The 24,057-nt window shown below is 40.2% G+C and overlaps 1 protein-coding gene across 2 annotated transcripts in view; it reads left to right on the forward strand.

Moving 5' to 3' along the window:
• SLCO5A1 (solute carrier organic anion transporter family member 5A1) overlaps positions 1 to 24,057 on the forward strand; it is a 150,300-nt gene that overhangs the window by 54,934 nt on the left and 71,309 nt on the right. For both annotated transcript variants that reach the window (XM_070382291.1, XM_070382290.1), the window contains exons 3-4: positions 11,384 to 11,516; positions 18,760 to 18,977. In XM_070382291.1, coding sequence (XP_070238392.1) covers positions 11,384 to 11,516; positions 18,760 to 18,977 — 351 coding nt within the window. The remainder of the gene's footprint in view (positions 1 to 11,383; positions 11,517 to 18,759; positions 18,978 to 24,057) is intronic.

Raw genomic sequence — 24,057 nt, forward strand, 5'->3', positions numbered from 1 at the left:
TTTAACATAAAATGCCTAATGTTACATTGGTCATTTCCCATATTTCTTTATCATAAAAGTAGACTGTAAACCAACATCCCAATGAAAATTTATTACTATAAGATATAGTGTTGTATGAGGAAGAAACACAAAAAGCTTAGGCATAGTAACTTAGTAAAAGTATTTATTGATAAATTATCTTCTTTATTGTTAGATAACAGAGTCAGGGATTATCTTTTAATTGGGATGAATTTATTCTATCCCTTCATTAATGAGGTGGTTACAAAGTAAATATGTAAAATTAGGGTAATAATAGCATTTAATTTATAAGGTTGCTGTGAAGATGAAGTGAGAAGATACCTGCAAAGGGTTTAGCGCACTATCTTACATATAATAAATGCCCAGTGTTATCTTTTGGTAATAGTTCTCTTGTCAGTGACTGTAGACTTTGACTATAAACCTTTCTCTAAATATAAGAATAAGCTTTATAGCAAACCCTAGTGTAAGCAGTCTTACTGTGATAGAACCAATACTTGTGGATTGATGTGGGTGGGCGGTAACATTAAAGGTGTCATAAAAAGTTTATTTCAGATGAATGTCTATAAAATTCAATGGATGGCCCTGATGATGCCTATGAGGGTAGGGGCCTTTGTACACAAGATGATTATATCTAAGTGTTCCTCTAGACTTGGATCCTTCCTGGGAGAATCGTGTTTCTTCGAGTGCCTGGACAGCAAACAGGAGTTGTGTCATACCTATGGCTGTTTACCTGGAAGGTGTTTTTTGGCAGTGACTTATCCATCCCTGGGAGGTAAATTTAATCTGCTCTAAACAGCTGGTGTGCTCTGCTGAGTCTTTACTGTAATTACCCAAGTAAATGTGATACCACATATTTGGAAGGTATTTTTCAGATAATGTAGGTTTCTCGCCATCCTTATGGCAGCCGATTAGGAATGAAATTGGAGATGGAAATCTAAATAGTGAGTTTCTTTTTCCTCTAGACGGCTTCTAAAACTCTTGCTACTAACAGTTCCAAAAATATTTTGAGATTTTCAGCTCTAGGGGGATTAATTTGTTCAATAGTAGAAAATTATATTCTTCCTTTTTTTTTTTTTGGCTGCACAGTGCAGCTTGTAGGATCTTAGTTCCCCGACCAGGGATTGAACCCACACCCTTGGTAGTGAAAATGCAGAGTCCTAACCAGTGGGCTACCAGGGAATTCTCCTATATACTTCTTATAATTAAACGCTTGTTGCTTTTTTGTATTTTGGAGACATGTTCATAAACGGAGAGAAGATAGGCTTTGGTTTCAGATGGAGCCAAGTTCTAATTTTGACTCTAGCACTTATTAATTGCTGATCTTAACTGCTTGAGGACTCAACTGCCTCATCTGTAAATTGGGAATGAGTATCATTTTATTCCCCCCACAAAGTTGTTAGTGTTGAGTAGATGGAAGATGGAAAGTGCCTAGTGTAGTTTCTGGAAGATAGTTATTCTGTTTTCATAGTTCAACTGAAATATTCCTTGGGGTTTATGCTCTTAGAAATTGAATCTTTGAGAAACTGCCAATTCTGGAAAGATGGATTTTACAAATGAAATGGGTCTTTGTTGCTGCACACGGGCTTTCTCTAGTTACGGCAAGCTGCGGCTACTCTCGTTGTGGTATGCGGGCTTCTCACTGTGGTGGCTACTTTTGTTGTGGAGCACAGGCTCTAGTGTGCTTGGGCTTCAGTAGTTGTAGCACATGGGCTCAGTAGTTGTGGTGCATGGGCTTAGTTGCTCCATAGCATGTGGGATCTTCCCAGACCAGGGATTGAACTGGTGCCCTTTGCATTGCAGGGTGGATTCTCAACCACTGGACCACCAGGAAAGCCCCAGGGAAGCATTTTTAAAGGAAAGGTGAGGGAGGGGTGTGGCAGGATATGCGATCAACTTGAGCACAATTCTGTAGTTAATGGTCAGGTAACAGGGTGGTATCACGTGGATTAATGTGATCAATCCTCAGGCCCCAGTAGGTCTGGGGGCTGAGTGCTCACAGTCATCAAGTAGTTAACTTCTTCCATTTGGTGGGAGTATTAGCATCTGTAAAACAACAGTTTTCCTGGCCCAACTGCTAATTTTGTCATTACAAGTTCACATCCATTTAATTCTTGAGCCAGACTTTGGAGGCCTGAGAGACTATAGCCTTTTTTTTTTTTTTTTTAAAGAGAGGTCATCAGAGGGCATGTTGGTGGTGGGAAGGTGTGTCTGTCCTGGGAAGGCCTTAAAGGTTACTCATCAATTCCTTTTAGGTCTTCTTTAATTTTAGCAATATTTTAAAATTTTCAGTGTACAGGTGTTACACATATTTTATTGAATTTATTTCTAAGTAGTTTTTGATTCTGCTGTAAATGGTGTTACTTTCTGATGGTATGGAGAAACCCAAATGAACCTTTTGGCCAATGCAGTGCTTTGAAAAATATTTATAAAGGAAGATAGTGAATTTCAACTAGCTACTATGATCATGAAGAAAAAATACTCGGAATCTACTTAAAGCCCTTTCCCACATCTTCTCATCTGTGACCTAAGATGTTCTCTGGATGTCTTAGCACAGTGATAGACTCTCCCCTGATGGCTGTGGCAGCTGTTCTTTTGCTCTCAGGCCTGTGTCAAAATAACTGAATCACTTAAAAGGAAAAAAAAAAAAAAAACCACACTGCTCAAAATAACCGAGATCAAAAGTTTCTTATCTGTCTGGGCTTGTGAGTGGAAGCATGAGTGAGGGGATATTTTCCTTTGACCTGATGCTCTGGTGCTACAAAGTACCTTGGCTAATTTTCAAGAAACTGCAAGTTGAATGTCAGTTGGTGTCCCTGCTGCCGTGTGGCAGTCTAGTGTGGCTTGACTTTCATGTCCTCTTGTTGTATGTAGTGGTGACTTTAAAAAATATTCCAAACCTAAAAGTTGAGAGTTATATTTTATTTTGTGGGAATTTTTAGGACTCCAAGCCTGGGAGACAGTATCTCAGGAGATCCTGAGAGAACTGCTTTGGGGAGGCTGGGGGACAGGGGTGGGAGGGGAAAGAAACAGGTTATATAGAAATTTGCAACAAAGGGCAGGTAGTCTGAACATCACAAGTATCTTTGTGAATTAAAGAAAACCAGATATCCCAAGTTAAGGAATTTAGCACTTTTCTATATGTGGGAAGATGCAAGAGTCTGGACTCAGTAAAATCATTCCTTTCATATACGTCTCAGCTGCAAGGTTGGTATCCTTTGTTTCTCACATCCTGAGCTCCCTTGGGGCTCACCGTTAGGAGTGGCTGCAGCCTGGTGGCTGTAGGATCACAGGTATTCTCCTTCCCGAGTGCCCTGTGTTGTTCAGTTGCTAAGTCGTGTCCTACTCTTTGTGACCCCATGAACTGCGTCACACCAGGCTTCCTTGTCCTTCACTATCTTTCAGAGTTTACTCAAACTCATGTCCTTTGAGTTGATGATGCAATCCAATCATCTCATCCTCTGTCACCCTCTTCTCCTGCTCTCAATATTTCCCAGCATCAGGGTCTTTTCCAATGAGTTGGCTCTTCTCATCAGGTGTTCCAGCTCACATTGGAGGGCTGGAATTGCTGATGACTGTGACATCCTTGTTTATATTGTTATGGCAGGAAATGTTTCATGTTTTAGTAGTAACTGTGCCACCAAACATATTCAAGAGGGCCACCTCCTGTCATTATGTCCCAAATGAGTTTGGTGGTCATTGGAGGACCTTAGGCAGGTGTGCAAAATGCTCTGTGTGGGCGCATTCTGGGTGCAACCCCAGGTCCTGAGACTAAGCCTAAGTGTTACATGTAACCTAAACCCTTATCAGCATTGGTTTCCAGCATCTTGTAGAGTTTTGACTGGGCCCCTTGGTTTTCCAGGTCCAGTGAGGCTCATGGTGAGGATTTCTGGAGTATTTTCTTGGGATTTAGGGTGTAGGGGAGCAAAACTTACCACTTCAAACATCTCTTTGGCCTGTGGATTGTTTTGAGCTGAAAATAATCAAGGCCCAAAAGACTCAGGAAGAACATTTGACCTTCCCCTAACTGCCTAAAGAATGTGGATATAGGACCTGTTCTAGGAGGGGAGCCATTGCCTCTTATAAATAAACTATAATAGTAAGAAAATTTTCTTAAGGTATGAGAAATAAAAAGTAATAAATAATTAAAAAAAACTTTAAAGTTAATTAAAAATTAAAACTCTGATGAAAAATATTTTAAAGATAAAATGCATTAAAAAATAAAGATCAAAAAGTAAAAGAGTTAATGATGTGAAAGAGATACTAGATTATAATAAAGGTTAAGTCTACAGGAGAAACATTAACAATGTGAAGATAAATGGGATTAAAAATAGAAGTTAATGGACTTTTACATAAAAAGCATAAGCAATTACAGAATAGGGTAAAAGTAATTTAAGGAGATCAAAATGGAGGATCTGAAGATAACAAAGCTGGTGAACAGATAAGTGAAGAAAAGATGGCCGGAAGCAGATGAGGTGACAGTCCTTAAGTTATCGCTGGTCAGCCTTCCCCAAGAGTGGTGGTGGTGGTGGTTTAGTCACCAAGTCGTGTCAGACTCTTGCAATCCCATGGACTGTAGCCTGCCGGGCTCCTCTGTCCATGGAATTCCTCAGGAGTGGTCCCGGCCAAACCTGCTGTGATGTCCAAGGTCAAGGTGAAAGCTGTTCCTTCCACTGAAGGGGGGCGGCTCTTTCCCATCAGGTGTGACTTCCTAAGTCCCCAGAAGTAAGTGGCTCAGTTTGGTTTGGGGTTGGGGTTGTAATCCTCAGGCTAGGACTGTCTGGTTTTGTGCAACACACGCAGTAACAAAGTTTCAGATTGTTCATATGATCTTAGAGCTGTAACCCCAGTCAGACTCTTGTGATAGGGAAACACTGGCATCAGGAAGGGATTATTTGTTGTTGTTATTGTTGTTCTTAGAATTTAAAAATATGTATTTATTTTTCTGTAGCATGTGGGATCTTCATTTATTTTAATGCAAAATTGTTATTTGCAGTATGCAAACTCTTAGTTGTGGCCTGAGGGAATCTAGTTCCCTGACCCAGGATTGAACCTGGGCCCCCTGTGTGTGGAGTCCTAGCCACTGGACCATCAGAGAAGTCCTGGGAAGGGATTATTAAGTGAAGTATGTCATGGCCACATGGGTGACACACCATTTAGCTGTAAGAAACATTCTTGAGAAGTATTTATTGACATAAATACTGAGATATTATGTGAAAAACATTATGGAACAATAGGTCCTGTATAACTGCAGCTACTTATAAAATTTATACAGCTATGAATAATATAACATAATTGATACCATTATGTGGATGGTAGCGATTGTGGAAGATTTTTAAAAAACAATTATTTTTTGTGCTCTTGACAGCTTTCTCTACAGTGAATCCATGCTATATTCTGAATCATTAGAAAAACCCTAAGTTATTGAAGAAGAACAACACAGATAGAGATGTGTGCTTGGCGCTTCTCTGGTAGCTCAGCTGGTAAAGAATCCTCCTGCAATGCAAGAAACTGGTTTGATTCCTGGGTTGGGAAGGTCCCCTGGAGAAGGGATAGGCCACTCACTCCAGTATTCTCGGGCTTCTCTCGTGGCTCAGATAGTAAAGAATCCTCCTGCAATGCGGGAGACCCGGGTTCGATCCCTGGGTCGGGAAGATCCCCTGGAGGAGAGCATGGCAACCCACTCAAGTATTCTTACCTGGAGAATCCCCCTGGACAGAGGAACCTGGTGGGTGATAGTCCATGGGTCGCAAAGAGTCGGACATGACTGAGCAACTAAGCACAACATAGCCCAGACGTGTGCTCAGCTTCAGAAGTTGTTCTTTGCTGCCTTTCTGTGAGGAAAGAAAGCTCTAGATATTCCCTCTTCCCACTCCTATCTGTCCATCAATGGATAATGATTCCAGAAAAGGTCATTTTTTTAAAGGTACTATAAGGTTGTTAAGTATGCCTTCTGTTAAATAATGTATATTTGATATGTACAAAATTAATATTTATTAGAGAATGAATAGGTCATCTTTCAGCACACAAAAATACAGTGTAATTATTTCTTCAGTGTTTATTGTATGCCCTGGGCTTCTCTTGTGGCTCAGCTGGTAAAGAATAGACTAGTTAATTCTGGACTAGGTAATTCCATGGACTAGTCCATGGGGTCACAAAGAGTCATACATGACTGAATGACTTTCACTTTCATTATATGCTGTGCACTTTATGTGCATAATCTTATTTAACACCTGCCCCACCCTCCCCCCCAAGGAAAGTGGAGGATAAATAAATTTTGCTCTTTCACAGAAGCAGGGGGAGTAGAGGTCTAACCTGAAGCAGTTTAACTCCGGCATCATGTTCCCAGCACTGGACTGACTTCAGTGCTTCCTGTGTGAATTATTTTGTATTTTAGGTCTTGGAGAAGTTTTAGAAATGCGTAGTTCTTGCTGACTCCCTCGAGGAACATCCAGCCTAGTTGGAAAGATAAAGAAGTGAGGCGTAGCAGTAATACACACCTGTTCCAGTGGCAGTACTAGGTAATAGTTGGTGTGACATCCAAGGACAGACATTTCTGGGGCTTCCAGAGGTCAGAGGAAAGGAGCCAGGCTTTGATAGATAGGGAGTGTAAGCACATGAGGGCCAGAGAGTTATAGTTAAGTGTTAGTCGCTCAGTTATGTCCCATTCTCTGCGACCCTGTGGACTGTAGCCTGCCAGGCTCCTCTGCTCATGGAATTATCCAGGCCAGAATACTGGAGTAGGTAGCCATTCCTTCCTCCAGGGATTGAACCTGGGTCTCCTGCATTGCAGGTGGATTCTTTACAGTCTGACCACCAGAGAAGCGATAAATATCGTGTTCTGGAAAAAAGGACTAGGGAGTGACCATGCAGCCAGCACCAGGTAAGCAGAGATTCTGGGGACAGATCAAGTCTGAGGGGACATTGCTACATTGCTGGAAGACATCAACGCACAACTGGGCAATATGAGATGAAGACAGAGTCAGGAGAGAAATAATATCCAAACTATAGGAGACAGGTTAGGGGTCAGGTAGAACTGGTAGATGAGCAGTGAATAGATAGTAAGAGAAGAGAGGAACTCTATCATGACTTCAGGTGGTTCAGTATCTAAGTCCGTGACCAATGAACAAGTGATGGGGAAACTCTATGTCTTGGTAAGAAAGGGAGGTAGCTGATCCAGACCAAGGAGAAACCAGAGGCATGGGATAGGGAACAAGGGACATCGTCATTCTTTAGCCATGATATTGTTCTAAAATATAGTGTTTTAATGGAAAATTTGAGGTTTAGTGAGGCCAATAGATTAGGAGACAATTACCATTGAGAAGATAGTTTTCTACTCACAGTTACCAAGAAGGGGTGCACATGGGACTTCCCTAGCGGTCCAGTGGCTAAGACTCTGCTCTCCCAAGGCAAAGGTCCTGAGTTCCATCCCTAGTTGGGGAACTAGATTCTGCACACTGGAACAAAGAGTTTGCATGCTCCAACTAAAGATTCATTGTGCCACAATGAAGATCAAAGATCCCGAATGTCACAGCTAAGACCCAGTGCTGCTGCTGCTGCTGCTAAGTCGCTTCAGTTGTGTCCGACTCTGTGTGACCCCATAGACGGCAGCCCACCAGGCTCCCCTGTCCCTGGGATTCTCCAGGCAAGAACACTGGAGTGGGTTGCCATTTCCTTCTCCAATGCATGAAAGTGAAAAGTGAAAGTGAAGTCGCTCAGTTGTGTCCAACTCTTAGCGAGCCCATGGACTGCAGCCTACCAGGCTCCTCTGTCCTTGGGATTTTCCAGGCAAGAGTACTGGCGTGGGGTGCCATTGCCTTCTCCAAAGACCCAGTGCAGCCAAATAAATAAACATTTAAAGAAAGAAGGTGTGCACGTGATGCCATAGGAACCGCATGAGGAAGCACCAGGGTCAGTTACAGGTAGAGAGAGGGAGGGATTGTGAGCTGGAGCCTTGCTTGTGGTTTCCCCATAGAAGAATGAGTTAGGCAAGGTAAGCAGGTGTAGGATTGACTAGTCTGAATAACTTCAGAGCGCTCTGGGGTGTGGGCGCTGTCTGTCCCTACTTGTCTGGTATCTGAAGCAATTTTCCAGGTAAGTGATGATGGCCGCTTGGATCAGGGTGGAGGTAGGGAGCTGCATATTAGAACCGATTTGATGGTAGAACCAGCAGGATTTACTAATATAGATTCCAGCGGTGAGACAGAGACTAATGGTCCATGTACATAGTATTTTACTGAAAAGTACACTGCAGGTAGGGCTTCCCAGGTGGTGCTAGTGGTAAAGAATCCACCTGCCAATGCAGGAGACGGAAGAGATGTGGGCCCAGACCCTGGGTTGGGAAGATCCTCTGGAGGAGGAAATGGCAACCCACTCCAGTATTCTTGCCTGGAGAATCCCGTGGACAGAGGAGCCGGGTAGGGTACGGTCCATGGGCCTGTAAAGAGTCGAACACAACTGACTAACTGAGCACATCCCAGGGTTATGTGCTTCATACCTCTTACTGAGTGGCTAGAATGATTTATTTACTAAATGGGATCATGTCAGTAAGTTATATGTACATACATACTTTTAGTGATACATATTTATAAATATATAAAAAGATATATCTATGTATACCATATAGTTATTTTATGATATGTATCAATAGTAAATGGAGAAGGCAATGGCACCCCACTCCAGTACTCTTGCCTGTAAAATCCATGGACGGAAGAGCCTGGTAGGCTGTAGTCCATGGGGTCTCTAAGAGTCGGACACGACTGAGCGACTTCACTTTCACTTTTCACTTTCATGCATTGGAGAAGGAAATGGCAATCCACTCCAGTGTTCTTGCCTGGAGAATCCAGGGACAGGGAAGCCTGGTGGGCTGCCGTCTATGGGGTCGCACAGAGTCGGACACGACTGAAGTGACTTAGCAGCAGTAGCATCAATAGTAAAGCAGAATATAGTCATATCTTTTTATGTGGAGTATATATATGTAATTCTGAGATTTTTTTCAGTCTTTTTTCAATTTATAAAATAAGGGCATGTTTCATCATATACAAATTTTTATATAAAGTGTATGCACAAAATAGATCATAATTTGAATGCATTATAAGAGTTCTTTGAAGGATCTCCATATTTACTTTTTTTAATTCAATAGTAATGTATTTTCTTTAAAAATTTTTATTGGAGTACAGTTGCTTTACAGTGTTGTTAGTTTCTACTGTACAGCAAAGTGAATCAGTTATACAATACATATATCCCCTCATTTTTGGATTTCCTTCCCATTTGGGTCACCACAGAGCACTGAGTAGAGTTCCCTGTGCTGTACAGTAGATACTCATTAGTTATCTGTTTATACATAGTATTGATGTGTATTTCTGTTAATGAGAGTGATTTGGACTTAACATTGTTTGCTATATAATAAAAGTGAATTTTTCTGATTCTATAGGTGAATTTTAAAAATCTTGATCTATATTTCCTAAAGAATTAGGGTTTCTTGGTGAACATTATTTAATTGGTTTTCCATTCACTGCTGATCGAATGGTCCTGCCAGCATAGAGTCTGCACATGGCTTCTTGCCACTTCAAGATGCTGCACGCAAGTGCCCCAGGCATCAACAGTGTGGTGGAAATACCCTTTTCCTCGTCTGTGTTTGTAAGGCAGTCTCTTTCACGGCAGAAGACTATTTTGGGGAGATGATTCATGTCACATTTTGGCCTCATTACAGTTTTGAGTTGTAAATGGCGCTGATTTGCCTAGAGGTGTAAACATAAATTTTATCTTCATATGCTTATGGGAATACCTGAATCGGAAAAAGTACTTGCTATTCTTAAGTTCTGTTTTAGGCTATAAACAGAGAGGTTAACAAGATATTTATCAAAATTCTAATTTTATTTTATGAAAAGCATACTTCCAAAAGAATGCCAATTACTTTCCTCTGTGCCTCCGCACTCCATTTCCAAACACAGATGGAGAAGTCTAAGAGCCTAATGTCTTATTGTTACAAGCAGATGATGCCGTAAGGTAGATAAACACTGTGCTTTTCTCTTTTGAAATGGTGAGAAAAGTGTGAGCAGGTGTTAAATTACCATCTGTAGCTATGAGTGACAGGAAGTATAAGATTATTCAATGCTTATTTAGGTGCAGCTGATAAAGTCAGGGTTTTGATTAGTTCAAATTTGCTTTCTGGTAAATAGGGACTATTTAAAGGATATGACAAATCACTTATTTATTCTTTGGTGAAAATGCATGATAGCAACAGAAAGGAGAAGCATGTGTCACCTGAGTTTGTGATCGTGCCTTATGCACAGGAGTATCTTAAAGGTGTTTATTGATTTGTCCCCAAATAACTGAGTTTCAACAGGGTAAACACATGTTTGGAGTGTGGCTAGATTTTTCTGTGACTTTCAAGGAATTTCATATTCTATCTCAAAATTTGAAAACTGGCAATATATTATTTATTTATCTTTGAAAATTTATGTACTGATGTATTGGCTGCAGAGAGAGGCATGTGAAATCTTAGTTCTCCAACCAGGGAGACTCATACTCAAACTCATAGCACCTGCATTGAGAGTCTTAACCACTGGACTGCCAGGGAAGTCTGCAGTGATTCATTATTTTTAAAAAATTTCAATAACAGCAGTGGGAACAATATAAAGACTTGACAATGTATTTGTTTTTGTTACTATTATTTTGCTATTAGCCCATTTTGGTGACCACATGTTTTTGGACGGAACGACGTTTCTGATCTACTGACAATAACCCCCTCTCCCCCTTTAGGTGTGCTTTAAAATTTTTTCTAATTCAACTGTGGGTTAGTGCTTTCTGACCTTCTCACTCATGCCGTTTAAGGAGATTTATTAACCTTTAGGTAAGATTCCTCAATTAACAATGAACCGAATGCATTGTGAGGCGTTCTCTGATTCTAAAGTGGTGACTTGAAAACATTAGTGGTTTGAGGGTGCTTGATTAAGCAGCTTTACCAGTTCAACTGAAACCAACTTCATGGCAAAATTGGTCTTCAGTTCCCTCAGCCCATTAGAATATTCTAGCTGGGATGAGTGACATTCCTTTTTTCCCTCTTTTCTTGAGGCTTACTCTGATAGCCTGTCTTGGCTATCCAGTAAACTACCTCAATAACTAGCACAGGTCTGTACTTTCAGAAGCAACCAAAGAAGTTCTGATGTACTAAGAGGACGATAGGCAACAGTTAAATAAAGGACATTGTTTAAAGCCCAATTTAGAGAACTCTCTAAAGTTCTCTGTTTTTGGAAATTGTTAACTGGATGTAACTGTGACGTAAGCGTGGTATGACTGAAATTAGACAACTACTGAAAGAGATAGCATGAGGTTATATTTCACATTTCCTTTTCTGTCTTCCCAGCCATCATGTATGTCATGGGAGCACTCGGTCCTGCAGTGGGATATTTACTAGGTGGACTTCTTATTGGTTTTTATGTTGATCCCAGAAATCCTATTCACCTTAACCAGGATGATCCTCGTTTCATTGGAAACTGGTAAGAATTGTTTACTGCATCTTTCATTTCATTTGGTATTATGATAATTAGAGTCATAGTCCCCTTGTAGTTAAAATAAGAATTTCCCAAAGAGGAAGATGAAAAATAGCTCAGTGTCACCTAGAAGGTGGTGGTAAGCAGGATAATAATCTCCAAAGATATCTTTGTCCTAATTCCCAGATTTATGAATTTACCTTTACATGGCAAAGGGGACTTTTGCTGATGGAAGTTTAGGAACTTCAGATGGGGAGATTATCTGGGATGATCCAAGTGGGTCCAGTATAATCACAAGGGTCTTTATAAGGGAAAGAGAGAGGCAGGAGGGTCAGAGTGAGAGAAGGAGTTGTGATGATTGAAGCAGAGGTTGGAGTGATATGCTTTGACAATGGAGCAGGGGACCACAAGCCAAGGAATGCAGGTAGATTGCGGAAGTTCGGAAGAGCAAGGAAGTAGGTTCCTTCGCAGAACCTCCAGAAGGAATTCAGCCACACCCATCTTTTATTGACACTCTTGCCCTCCAGGGGTTACAGCTTCCCAGGTGGTACTAGTGGTAAATAACCCACCTGCCAATGCAGGAGACATAAGAGACGGGGTTCCATCCTGACTCCAGAGCTCTCAGATGATGTATTTATGTTGTCTTAAGCCACGCAGTGTGGGGATTTGTTATCACAGCAATAGGAAACCAACACAGAGGAGCTGTGATCAACAGCTTAATCCACATTCTTTAGGATAGAGATGGCTGTTTTCTTCATAGCAGAGGGAAGGAAAAGGGGAATGTGGCTGTGTTGGGACTTCCTGTGTACTTGAATTAGAACTTGCATTGTCTTTTCTGTGCCTTATAAAAAAATATTTTCTCCCCACTTATCGTACTTGTGTTTTGCTTTGTCCTCATCCACTGCCCAGAACTCTGTTTCCACTGTTCCACTCTTAGTGAGTCTTTTCGCTAAGGAATAGTTCATTTCCCTGGATGTGCTGAAGATGAATTACTCTCTCACTTGCACGCCTTTTTTGTTTAAATTAATTTTATTGGCATAGAGTCGCTTTGCAATGTTGTGTTAGTTTCTACTGCACAGCACAGTGAATCAGCCATACCTGTACATATACCCCCTCCCTTTTGGTCGCTTGATAGCCTTTAATTGTCTTGCTAAATACGTAAGCTTTGGATTTTATTTTTATATATTTTTTAAAAGTTGATACGTTGTGTTTTCATTTTTATCCAGTTCAAGATTATTATATTTTTTTTCCTTTTTGGCCACTCGACAAGTAGAGATTGAACTCATGCCTCCTGTAGTGGACGCACGGAGTCTTAACCACTGGACCACCAGAGAAGTCCCTAAGTTGAGAGTTTAGCAAGAGAACTCCAACTTTGGATGATAGGTTATTTATTCATATATATCCAAGGGCTGCACTTGAATTCTTCCCAGTTCTGAACTTGAACATGGTATTTCTTCACAATTGCAAGCATTCAAAGTATTGGCATCCCAAATTTATTTAACATGGATTGGTACTGGGTATACATTGATAAGATATTTTCATTTTAGAATAGAGAATTTCATTATTAGAAACTAGTGTTGAGTAATTACTTCCTAAAGAGTTTCTTAGACTACTTGTGTTCTCTCTGTGTTTCATTTTATAATGAAATTCTTACGATAATAACTTCATAAGTTGAGCTATGTGGGAATAATGTTTAACACTATTTTCTAAGCAGTTAATAAATATTAATTAAATTATAGAACACTTGTTATTTTCATAAGTAAATAGTCTTTGAAGGTGGAAGTGTTAAGATATATAATAGATGAGTCTGTCCTGGTAGAATTTTCAAATCATACGAAAGGGAGTTCCCTTGTCAGCAGGAGGGGAATAACACAGGAATTTTATGTTCTTGGTCAACAGTAAAATTTTTGATCTCAATTACTATTTTCTTTGCAGTTCTGAAATAGTTCAGAGTAAGAATTTTTTAAAAATTCTCAGAAAATTAGGTTATTAAAATGTATCTGTGACCATCCCATGTATAATCTGTGCTCTGTAAAGATGTCATGAGAAGAGCATGGCAAAAGGGAACAGCTGGAGGGAGAAAGACAAAGAGGGCCAGATCAGGGGCAGAGAGAAGGCAAGGAAGCAGGTGCTTTAGGATTATAAGTGCTTTATGCTGTTTTTGCTAAGTTTTCCAATGTGCATCAACCCAGTTGGTAGCAAAGTGAAGCAACTAAATGTAGACCCTTGGGTTTAAATCCCGGTCTGCCACCTAATAACTGTGTGACCTTAGGGAAGTTACTTAACTCCTCTGAGCCCCAAGTTTTTTTTTTCTTTAATCCACAAAATGGAAATAGTTGCAGTACCTACTTCATGGAGTTGTTGTGAGGAATAAATGAGTCTGTGTATGCGGAGCTCTAAGTGGTTCTCCCTACATAATGTGTGTTAGCTGTTATTCAGTCTTTTGACTTTAATCTGTGCTCAAGTAGTTTTATTCATTTTAATGACTTAAAAGTAGTTCTACAAATGTTAAAAGTTGTCCATATAGAAATGTATACTAGGGTTTTCTTTCTTTTTTTTTTTTTTAGCATTTAGTCTTTTTTTAATCAAAGTATAGTTGATTTACAATGCTGTTAATTTCTGCTGTACAGCAAAGTGATTCAGTTATATATATATGTTTTTATATGCCTTCCATGATGATTTACCTCAGGATATTGAATACAGTTCTCTGTGGTATACAGTATGACTTTGAGGCTTACCCATTATATATATATACAATGGTTTGTATCTGCTAATCTCAGATTCCAAATCCATTCCTCCCTCACTGCCCCACCTTCCCTCACTTAGCAACCATGGGCGTGTTCTCTGTGTCTGGGTTTACATTCATTCTTTTTTTTTTTTATTTTATTTTATTTTTAAACTTTACATAATTGTATTAGTTTTGCCAAATATCCAAATGAATCCGCCACAGGTATACATGCGTTCCCCATCCTGAACCCTCCTCCCTCCTCCCTCCCCATACCATCCCTCTGGGTCATCCCAGTGCACTAGCCCCAAGCATCCAGTATCGTGCATCGAACCTGGACTGGCAACTTGTTTCTTACATGATATTTTACATGTTTCAATGTCATTCTCCCAAATCTTCCCACCCTCTCCCTCTCCCACAGAGTCCATAAGACTGTTCTATATTCTATATTCTTTAAAAATGAATTTTGTCTGTTGAGTAGCCCTGTTTTTAACAGACTTCTAACCTTGAACAGAGTTATTTGATACAACATTAGTTTTTATGATGCCCGATGGTGATGGCTTCCCAGGTGATTCTGGTAAAGTTCCTGTCTGCCAATGCAGGAGACACAAGAGACACAGATTCGATCCCTGGGTTGGGAAGATCCCCTGAAGAAGGAAATGGCAACCTACTCCAGTATTCTTGCCTGGGAAAACCCATGGACAGACGAGCCTGGAGGGCTACAGTTCATGGGGTGGTGAAAGAGTCGGATACGACTTAGTGACTAACAACAGCGCAGTAATGATGACAGGTTTTTCGGTAAACATATGCTGGAAAAGAGAAGGAAGGAGTAAGTGAATAATGCTAATATTAGTTGGGTGCTCACTATGTGTCAAACATTACATTAAAACCTTTACCAACATTTTTTTTTTTCTTTACCAACATTTTCACTGAAGCATTATAACAACCACATGTCATCACTAAGAATTTGCCCATTTTGGAGGTGAGGAAATTGATGGTTGGCAATTTTGATCATCTTGCCTAAAGTCTGAGAGTCAGTGAGAGATGGATAAGAAACTGAGTCCAGGATGGAGGTTTTAGTCAGTGTACTTAACTGTCCTCCCTTCATGAAGAGTCTCTGGGTAATGACTCATGAAAGGGGTCCTGGCTTTTCCATTTTAGCTCTTACTGATGCATCTGTTTCTGACATATAATGCACACTTCCTTACCTTACCCAGCTTTTCTCAGAGTCCTCTTTGGCACCAACTACCATATGTTCATTTCGATGTTACTGGAGACCAGTTTGCTCTGCTTAGAAATGTCCCTAAACCTTTTTTATTATTTTTGTTCATTTACTGCAATTCTTCCCCTTCTTCTGTTATTTATTCTCCCTTCGGAGTCTTCTGAGTATCTTTAATGTTTGCATGTAATTTTAAGTCAGTGGCTTTGGCTGGAGGTGGGGCCCTAAGTACAGATGTAAATAAAAAAACAGTACTAGCTACCATGAAATTATTGTTGTTTGTGTGGGGCAGGCTGTGGGACTCAGTGGTCAAGGATCTGCCTACCAATGTAGGAGATGCAAGAGATGCAGGTTTGATCTCTGGGTTGGGAAGATCCCCTGGAGAATAAAATGGCTATCTGCTCCAGTATTCTTGCCTGGAGAATCCCATGGATAGAGAAGCCTGGCAGGTTATAGTCCATGGGGTTGTAGAGAGTAGGACACGATTGAGCAGCAGCATACTTTGTCTTCTTAATTTTGATTGTTTCCCCCAAAGTTATTATTTCCTCCCTTTCAGATGAGAAAGCCTGTTCAGAGAAGCAAGCTAATTTCTACAGAATCTTAGGGCTAGTAAGTGGTGAAGACTGGATAAACTCTGGGTCTTCCTGAAGCTATAGCTCAAGAATGGCCCCTCACACTCTGCTGCCTGGCCTCTTCTGGAAATAGTGTGAGAGGTCCAGGGAGCTAAGGAGTTCAGGGGACTTGAATGCAGAGTTTGCAGAAAGAAATTCAAGGAAGTTAAAGGCAGGGCTGGGTTAGGAAAGACCTTGTAGGCAGCCAAGTACAAAAAGGGCCAGATATTTTCGTAGCTATGTTCCCTGCAGATAGATGACTCTCTTTTTTAAAAAAACGACCCTCATTCAGTTTATTTATTTAGGAAATGTTTTGAGTACCTAACCTGTGTTAGGCCCTGGGTTCATGATTATATTTGACTCATTGAGATTGCTGGAAGCCTGCTTTGAGACGTCTTCTCAAAATGAAATCCTTTTCTGATTGTTTTAATATCTTAATTGGATACAACGTTAAGTATCTTTGAAAATAGCACACTGGATTTTTAATGACTGGTTCTAGGAACGATTCTCTCAGCTAAGCTATGACCTTTAGCAGCTGATAACAGCATTTTAATAGAAATACTTGCTTTTCTAATTAATTAGAAAAAATTTTAATTAATTTTTTTGGCTGCACCTAGTAGCACACATGGGGAGAAGGCAATGGCAGCCCACTCCAGTACTCTTGCCTGGCAAGCCCATGGACTGAGGAGCCTGGTAGGCTGCAGTCCATGGGGTCGCTAAGAGTCGGACACGACTGAGCGACTTCACTTTTACTTTTCACTTTCATGCACTGGAGAAGGAAATGCAAACCCACTCCAGTGTTTTTGCCTGGAGAATCCCAGGGACAGCGGAGCCTGGTGGGCTGCCGTCTATGGGGTTGCACAGAGTCGGACACGACTGAAGCGACTTAGCAGTAGCAGTAGCACACGGCATCTTAGTTCCCTGACCGGGCATCGAACTCATGACCCCTGTTGTGGAAGAGCAGAGTCTTAACCACTGCACCACCAGAGAAGTCCTGAAACATTTACTTTTTACAAATGAGTTTTTGCTTTGCAGTTGATCTATACGCTGACTGGGTTGTATTCCACATGAAGGCTTAGAATGCTGGTTGCATTCTGATAACAACTGATGGAATGTGTTGATACAGAGGCCAGAATCTGAGTGTTTATGAACTTGGAAGTTTTGAGGACAGAGTTTGAAGTTGAGGAATCCTAGTTGGACAATTTGTGACCCTATTAGGCAAGACCAGGGACCTCTATTTGTTAAGAAAAGATTGAAAGGAGACTGCAAAATTGCCCTTGGGGAATTATGCAGGCAAGAAGTCCCCAGGCCTTAACACATGTTCTAAAGAGGACTAGAATTTGAGGTCTATTCTGCGTTTGCTTCCTAGTCTCGGCAGCATGGCAACTTCAGATGAGTTTAAAGACAGAATCTTGATTCTGTGGAAACTCAAGTTTCACTTCTCCTAGGAAGCTTTCTGACACATTGATTTCCTTTCTGAATTTTTATAGCATTCAAGATCTTCCCAGCACAGGGATCAAATCTGGGTCTCCTGCATTGCAGGCAGATTCTTTACTGTCTGAGCCACCAGGGAAGCCCTTCTATACCACGTGATCTAACAATTATGTACATTCTTGCATTGTGGGGGATTGTTAGGAATTGTTTCTTGTATCTTTAGCTCTTTACAAACAGGTTGTAAGTTCTTGAATGCGAAGATAGAGTGTATATCTTTGTCTCTCTTTTTTTTTTTTTCCTGGCCACATGATGAGTTGAGTGGCATGTGGGATCTTATCCCTGAGCAGGGATTGAGCTGGGAGCACAGAGTCTTAACCACTGGATTTCTGGGGAAGGCCCCAGGTGTAAATGCCTTTATCCCTGCTCATTCTTGGTTAAGTTTTGGGAAGCCCAGCTAAGAAGGGTTAATACATTTTTAAGTGCTTGCAGAAAAATATTTGAATGCCATCAGCAATTTGAAAAACATTTCACACCAGGTATTTGGTTTTTTTTCTTTAAAAAAGTGTCTGTATGGGTCCATAAAGCATGATATAGACTCTATATTATTTTTCTATTAAATTTATGGGATATTGACTCAATTCTGACACACACACACACACATGCACACACACATTCACACGCACACGCACACACACACACACACCCCCTGTGCGTGCTCAGTCGTGTCTAATTCTTTTTGACTTTACGGACTGTAGCCCATCAGGCTCCTCTGTCCATGGGATTTTCCAGGCAAGAGTACTGGAGTGGGTTGCCATTGTCTCCTCCAGGGGAATCTTCATGACCTAAGGATTGAACCTGTGTCTCCTGCATTGTCAGGAGGATTCTTTATCACAGTGCCACCTGGGAAGCCCTTATGGGCTATTGATTTATTATAAAATGCGCAGTGTAGTAGGACTAACAATGTTCATTAGCAGAACTGACACATGTGTGCTCAAAAATACTTGAATGAAATTCTAGTCAGGCTGGTGATTCTAATAATTAAAATACTAGTATGATTACTGAGTACAGTTCTCATTTATACCATGGAAAGGGAGGATTCTTGTATTTTCTTAGGTTGTCTAACTTCTTAGTGCCATACACCTGATGAAGGTAAAACGTGTTCTCTGGAGAAATTTGTCATCCCACATTTCTACTTTGCTAACTTGTTCTCACTCGTAATATAAAAGCCATAAATGCTGTTCACATCTCCCAATTTTTTAGGTGGAGTGGATTCCTCCTTTGTGCCATTGCAATGTTTCTTGTGATATTCCCAATGTTTACTTTTCCAAAAAAGCTTCCGCCTCGACACAAGAAAAAGAGAAAGAAAAAATATTCCACGGATGCTTCTGGTGATGATGACGTTATGAAGGAGAAACCAGACAGTTGTGAACAAGTGGACAAAAAAGTTTCTCCTATAGGATTTGGGAAGGATGTCAGAGGTAAAGTATACCTTCTGAATAAGTACATGCATGGTGCTTCGTATCAGTGCTACTCAAAGTGTGGTCCCCGGCCCCTGCTGTCTAATGGCAGTTCCTGGTCTGTGACAGGATAAGGGCTGAAGTTGAGAGTCAGTGTTGAAAACTTAAAAAAAAAAATTTCAATGGGATAATTTTGTCTGTCGACTCTAATAACAGTAATAAACTGGGCTCACATTTTGTATGTTTTACAAAATTGATTTTCTATGATTCATCTTTGTTATAACTTGCAAAAGTATCAGTAACAGTAGACTGGGCATAATCTAAAAATGGTCCTTCCTCACAGATAGTTTGAGAAGCACTGAGTGAATTCTAAAGGTGAAGACTTCATATTGGAATGAGAGATATCTGATTTTTAAAATAATCGTTGCCTCATACAATGGATAGTTTGTCTCCAGGAACCATGGGTTTGGTAGTGTGTCCTGATCCTTATAGAAATACAAAACTCACCCTTAGGAAGGGATCTCGTTCAGCAGTGACTCGGTCAAAGCTTCTAAGTGACCATGGAGAAGGACACCCAGGGCATGGGTCTCAAAACCCATCAGAAAAACATCCAGAGAGTTTTCAGTGATGTGTACTGGTCTGTGTTTTCATTTTATTTCTCTTAAAAACAATCACTTTATTAAATCCAGATTAGGCAATCTCAAATCTAAACAACTTAATCTTTACCAGGCCATTTTTGTTCCATAGTCAATACCTGTCTTGAGTGACAATAAATCCCTTTAATCCAGGAAGCCTATAATGCCACATTCCCATTAGTTCCTGCCTATTTCCTGAATTCTCTGAATTAAAGTTTTTAAAATTAGGAAGCATAATATAAATCAAGTGGTTACATCAGTTAAGGTTGTTTTAGGTAAAATTCACTCAGGCCCATTCTCATCTTGTTTTGACTATGTTCAGAGTAAAGGCAAAGAGGATCCTTTCAGGCCTAGAGGGAAGTTACTAATACATTATGGAACTGTGCCTGCAGCCTAAGAATGGTTAAGTTGGATTATTTTTAAAGACTCTATTTTGTTCAAAGCAGTGAAGTGACGTTTCATTGGAAATGCTTCTTCCCAGTTAAGTTTTAGATTTACCTTCCCCGTTCCCTCCCCATTAATTTGGGACAGTGTTTACTTTTGGAAATGCCAAAATTACCTCCTCTGCTCTCATAATATAAAATATTCTCTGGATGGTAGTGAAGTAGAGCCTGGGCTCTTACCCCATGGACCACTTCACCATTTTTCATGGACATACGATGGACCATAATAAGGGAGTGAATTAAAAAAAAAAATAACTCAGTTGAGAACAAAGTTGATGTTAGAGAATTTACAACATAGAAATAGACTAAGGGTCTTAATTTAAGGAGAATATAAAGTTGATGCCAGAGGAGAAATAAAGGCTAGAGCTGAAGTTGTCTATTTTATGGCTTAGAGGTAGATGGCTAGAATGTGAAATATATGCTGTGTTGGATAGCAGAGAAAAGGGAGAGAGAAGACTGATAGGAAACACTAATAGCAGAGGCAACTGTTGATGGAGTTCTTTGGAGGAGGCTGGGTGGACAGTGCTTTCATGAGCCAGCTGTCCTCCGGGTGCTTCCCATTTTCAAGGTGAGGACTGCCACGGCCAGGACCTTCTGAAGGTCTGAGCGTCTTCTTGGCCTGAAGGTCTTCTCTTAGGCTGTGGACTGCTTGGCTCCTGCTTGAGGCAGGCTTCAGGTGCCAAGGAATTAACACTCTGGCCTCCCACCCCTAACAGCAGTCTTAGCCAATGGCTGGTAAGCATCCCAGCTCTGTCCCCTCATGGTGAGACAATCCGTTGTAAGCTGCCCTTTCTTCCTGTGCATTGCATCTATACTCCCCATCCAGTGCTTCTCAAACCCCCCAAATAAATGACTTGGACTTGGATCCTTGACTCAGGACCTGCTTCTGGGGCAAAGCTCACTTTGGCAGGCAGATTCACAGTGATAAAAGCTGTCATAGGATTTTAAAATTATTTTTCAGAATTGAATCTATCTACTCTTATGTTAAATGTCTTCTTGTACTGCTAGGGAGTGTTCTCCATCTTTTCTGTATTCAATTTAATGGTTCAAGGTATTTTCTTTTAGAGTAAAGATTAAGAAGAGTCTTTTGACAGTGATGGGTAGTTGGTTTATAAACTCCATTTTTATTCTGATTTTCTTGTAGATGTTTCTGATAAATTTCCAACTTTTTTACTCTATGCCTTAATTGTGATGAGTGATCTTTGGCAGTGAACCTTCTGGTTAGAACACAGAGCTGGCTTATTTTATTTATTTCTACTTGCACTGGACTCTCTAAATGTATCTAGACTGGCACTTCTGGAAACATGTTCTCCTGTTAGAAAGGAATCCTGTTTAAATAAGATTATAAAGTGACAATGTTCTGCTAAAAATTATTCAAGTGATGTTGATGATATTGGAATAATGTTCAAATACAGTATTTAAAATTATATATATCTTTTGCACATTTTATTTCTAATACCTATCACCTATAGGAAATGACAGTGTAATATTTCCTCTGATTTTCAAAAGACTCAATTACATCTCTGAGAATCATTCTACTACAGACAAAATTTGTATTACAAAGCTGAGATACACTAGGTCTTTTTTTTTAATTTTAAATATCTATTTAATACACACTTTGCAGTTTTACACTTGACCAACTGACATATAAAAATTATAACACAAGTTTTTCCATGTATAATTCTTTTTTTCAGGATTTTTTTTTCTTACTCATGTCTGTTACTATTTAGGTCTTGAATGAAAGATTGATTGCTAAGATTCCATTTTGAGTTAAACCACAGTGTGATTCCCAGATCTTTTTTCTTGTCCTGTTTTTTGGAGTAAGGCTCCTTTTATCCTTTATATTTGAAATTCATACATCAATATTAGTTTCTTCAAAGAGAAGGTATAAAGTGGCCAAGTTGGTATTTTTTGGTTCCTAAAATCAAAAATGATTTAAACCATATAGGATAGTGCTCTTTGAAAAGCTTTACTGCAGAGAATGCAAGAAGAGAATGCACTTCGCTTTCCACCCACTGCCTCCACATTTTAATGATAGACACGGGGAAAATCTGACTCAGTGTTTCTAGGTTCTTATTATAAATTATGCAGGAATAAAACTGTTTTAAAACAACCACAAAGGATAAAGTAGGAGTTTTTAGTGGATCTGCAGCACCTTCCCATAAAGAGATTAGCACTGATGGCTTCGACATCTTACCATAAAAATAAACAGTTAAAATATTTAAGTGGATCAATTTTTCTGAGGCTTGGGGTCTGGTATTTTAAAAGCCTTCCAAATTTAACTGGTTTTCTTCTTATTCTTAAGCAGAAAATGTTTGGTGGCAGTTAATCATAAGAAAATGTTTATTTTTGTGTTCACTTTTAACTTCTAAGCTTAATTGCTTAGCATTATTACATAGCATAAAGCATGACAGATTTTTGTGGCTTCTCTGGTGGCTCAGACAGTAAAAAATCTGCCTGCCAATGCAGGAGATGTGGGTTTGATCCCTGAGTTGGGAAGATCCCCTGGAGAAGTGACATATCAGTAATCTTGTCTGGAGAATTCCATGGACAGAGGAACCTGGTGGGCTACAGTCCATGGGGTCACAAAGAGTCGGACACAACTGAGTGACTGACACTTTCACTTTTCACTTTCACATGACAGACTTGCTCTGCTAGACTTTTGTTTGTATTGGAATAGAATATATTATAATCCTAACTAAGTCAAATGGTTACTCTGAGGTGATGCATTGATTCGAAGAGGCCACTGACCCTCTTGTGCTATTGGTGGGAATGTAAATTGATACAGCCACTATAGAAGACAGTATGGAGCTTCCTTAAAAACCTAGGAATAAAGCTACCATATGACCCAGCAATCCCACTACTAGGCTTATACCCTGAGGAAACCAAAATTGAAAAAGACACATGTACCCCAATATTCATTGTAGCACTATGTGCAATAGCTAGGTCATGGAAGCAACCTAGATGTCCCTCAACAGATGAATGGATAGAGAAGCTGTGGTACATATACACAATGGGATATTACTCAGCCATAAAAGGAACACATTTAAATCAGTTCTAATGAGGTGGATGAACCTAGAGTCTATTATACAGAGTGAAGTAAGCCAAAAGAAAAAAAAAATAACATATATTTATGCATATATATGAAATCTAGAAAGATGGTACTGATGAATCTATTTGCAGGGCAGTAATGGAGAAGGCAATGGCACCCCACTCCCGTACTCTTGCCTGGAAAATCCCATGGATGGAGGAGCCTGGTGGGCTGCAGTCTATGGGGTCGCTCAGAGTCAGACATGACTGAAGCGACTTAGCAGCAATGGAGATGCAGACATAGAGAATGGATTTGTGAACACAGTGGGGGAAGGAGAGGGAGGGATGAATAGAGAGAGTGGCATAGAAAGTATACCTTACTGCATGTTAAATAGCTAGCCAATAGGAATTTACTGTATGACTCAGGGAACTCAAACTGGGGCTCTGAAACAACCTAGAAGGATGGGAGGTAGCAGGGACATTCAAGAGGGTGGGGACATATGTGTACCTATGACTGGTTCATGTTGATGTATGGCAGAAACCAATGCAATATTGTAAACCAATTATCCTTCAACTAAAATAAAATTTAAAAAACAGAGGCCATTGGAAGTCAAAGAATTTTGATCACTAGAAGGTTATGTTGTCATCGTTTAATTCAATGACTGCTTATTCTGTAAAAGCTGCTGCACTCCAAGCTATGGCAGATTAGAAGATGAGTCAGCCATGATTTTCCCTCATAGAGCTTGTAGTCCACTGAGGGAGACAGGATGAGTACAGATGGAAATATACTAATGACCAAAAAAAGAAGATAGACACCATGGTGTGAAGGTCACAGACAGGCGAGGGAATGTCTAGTTGAGGGGCCAGGGAAAGTTTCATGGAGAAGGTGGGATTTATCTTTCCTGGAAAACTGGAAGGATGTCAGTAGGTGGATGTGGGATGGTGTGAGTGTTCCAGGAAGAGACAGTAAAGGCAAGAAGATCAGATGTGTAG

This window comes from Bos mutus, chromosome 14, assembly GCF_027580195.1.
Source record: "Bos mutus isolate GX-2022 chromosome 14, NWIPB_WYAK_1.1, whole genome shotgun sequence".
NCBI classification, from domain to species: domain Eukaryota; kingdom Metazoa; phylum Chordata; class Mammalia; order Artiodactyla; family Bovidae; genus Bos; species Bos mutus.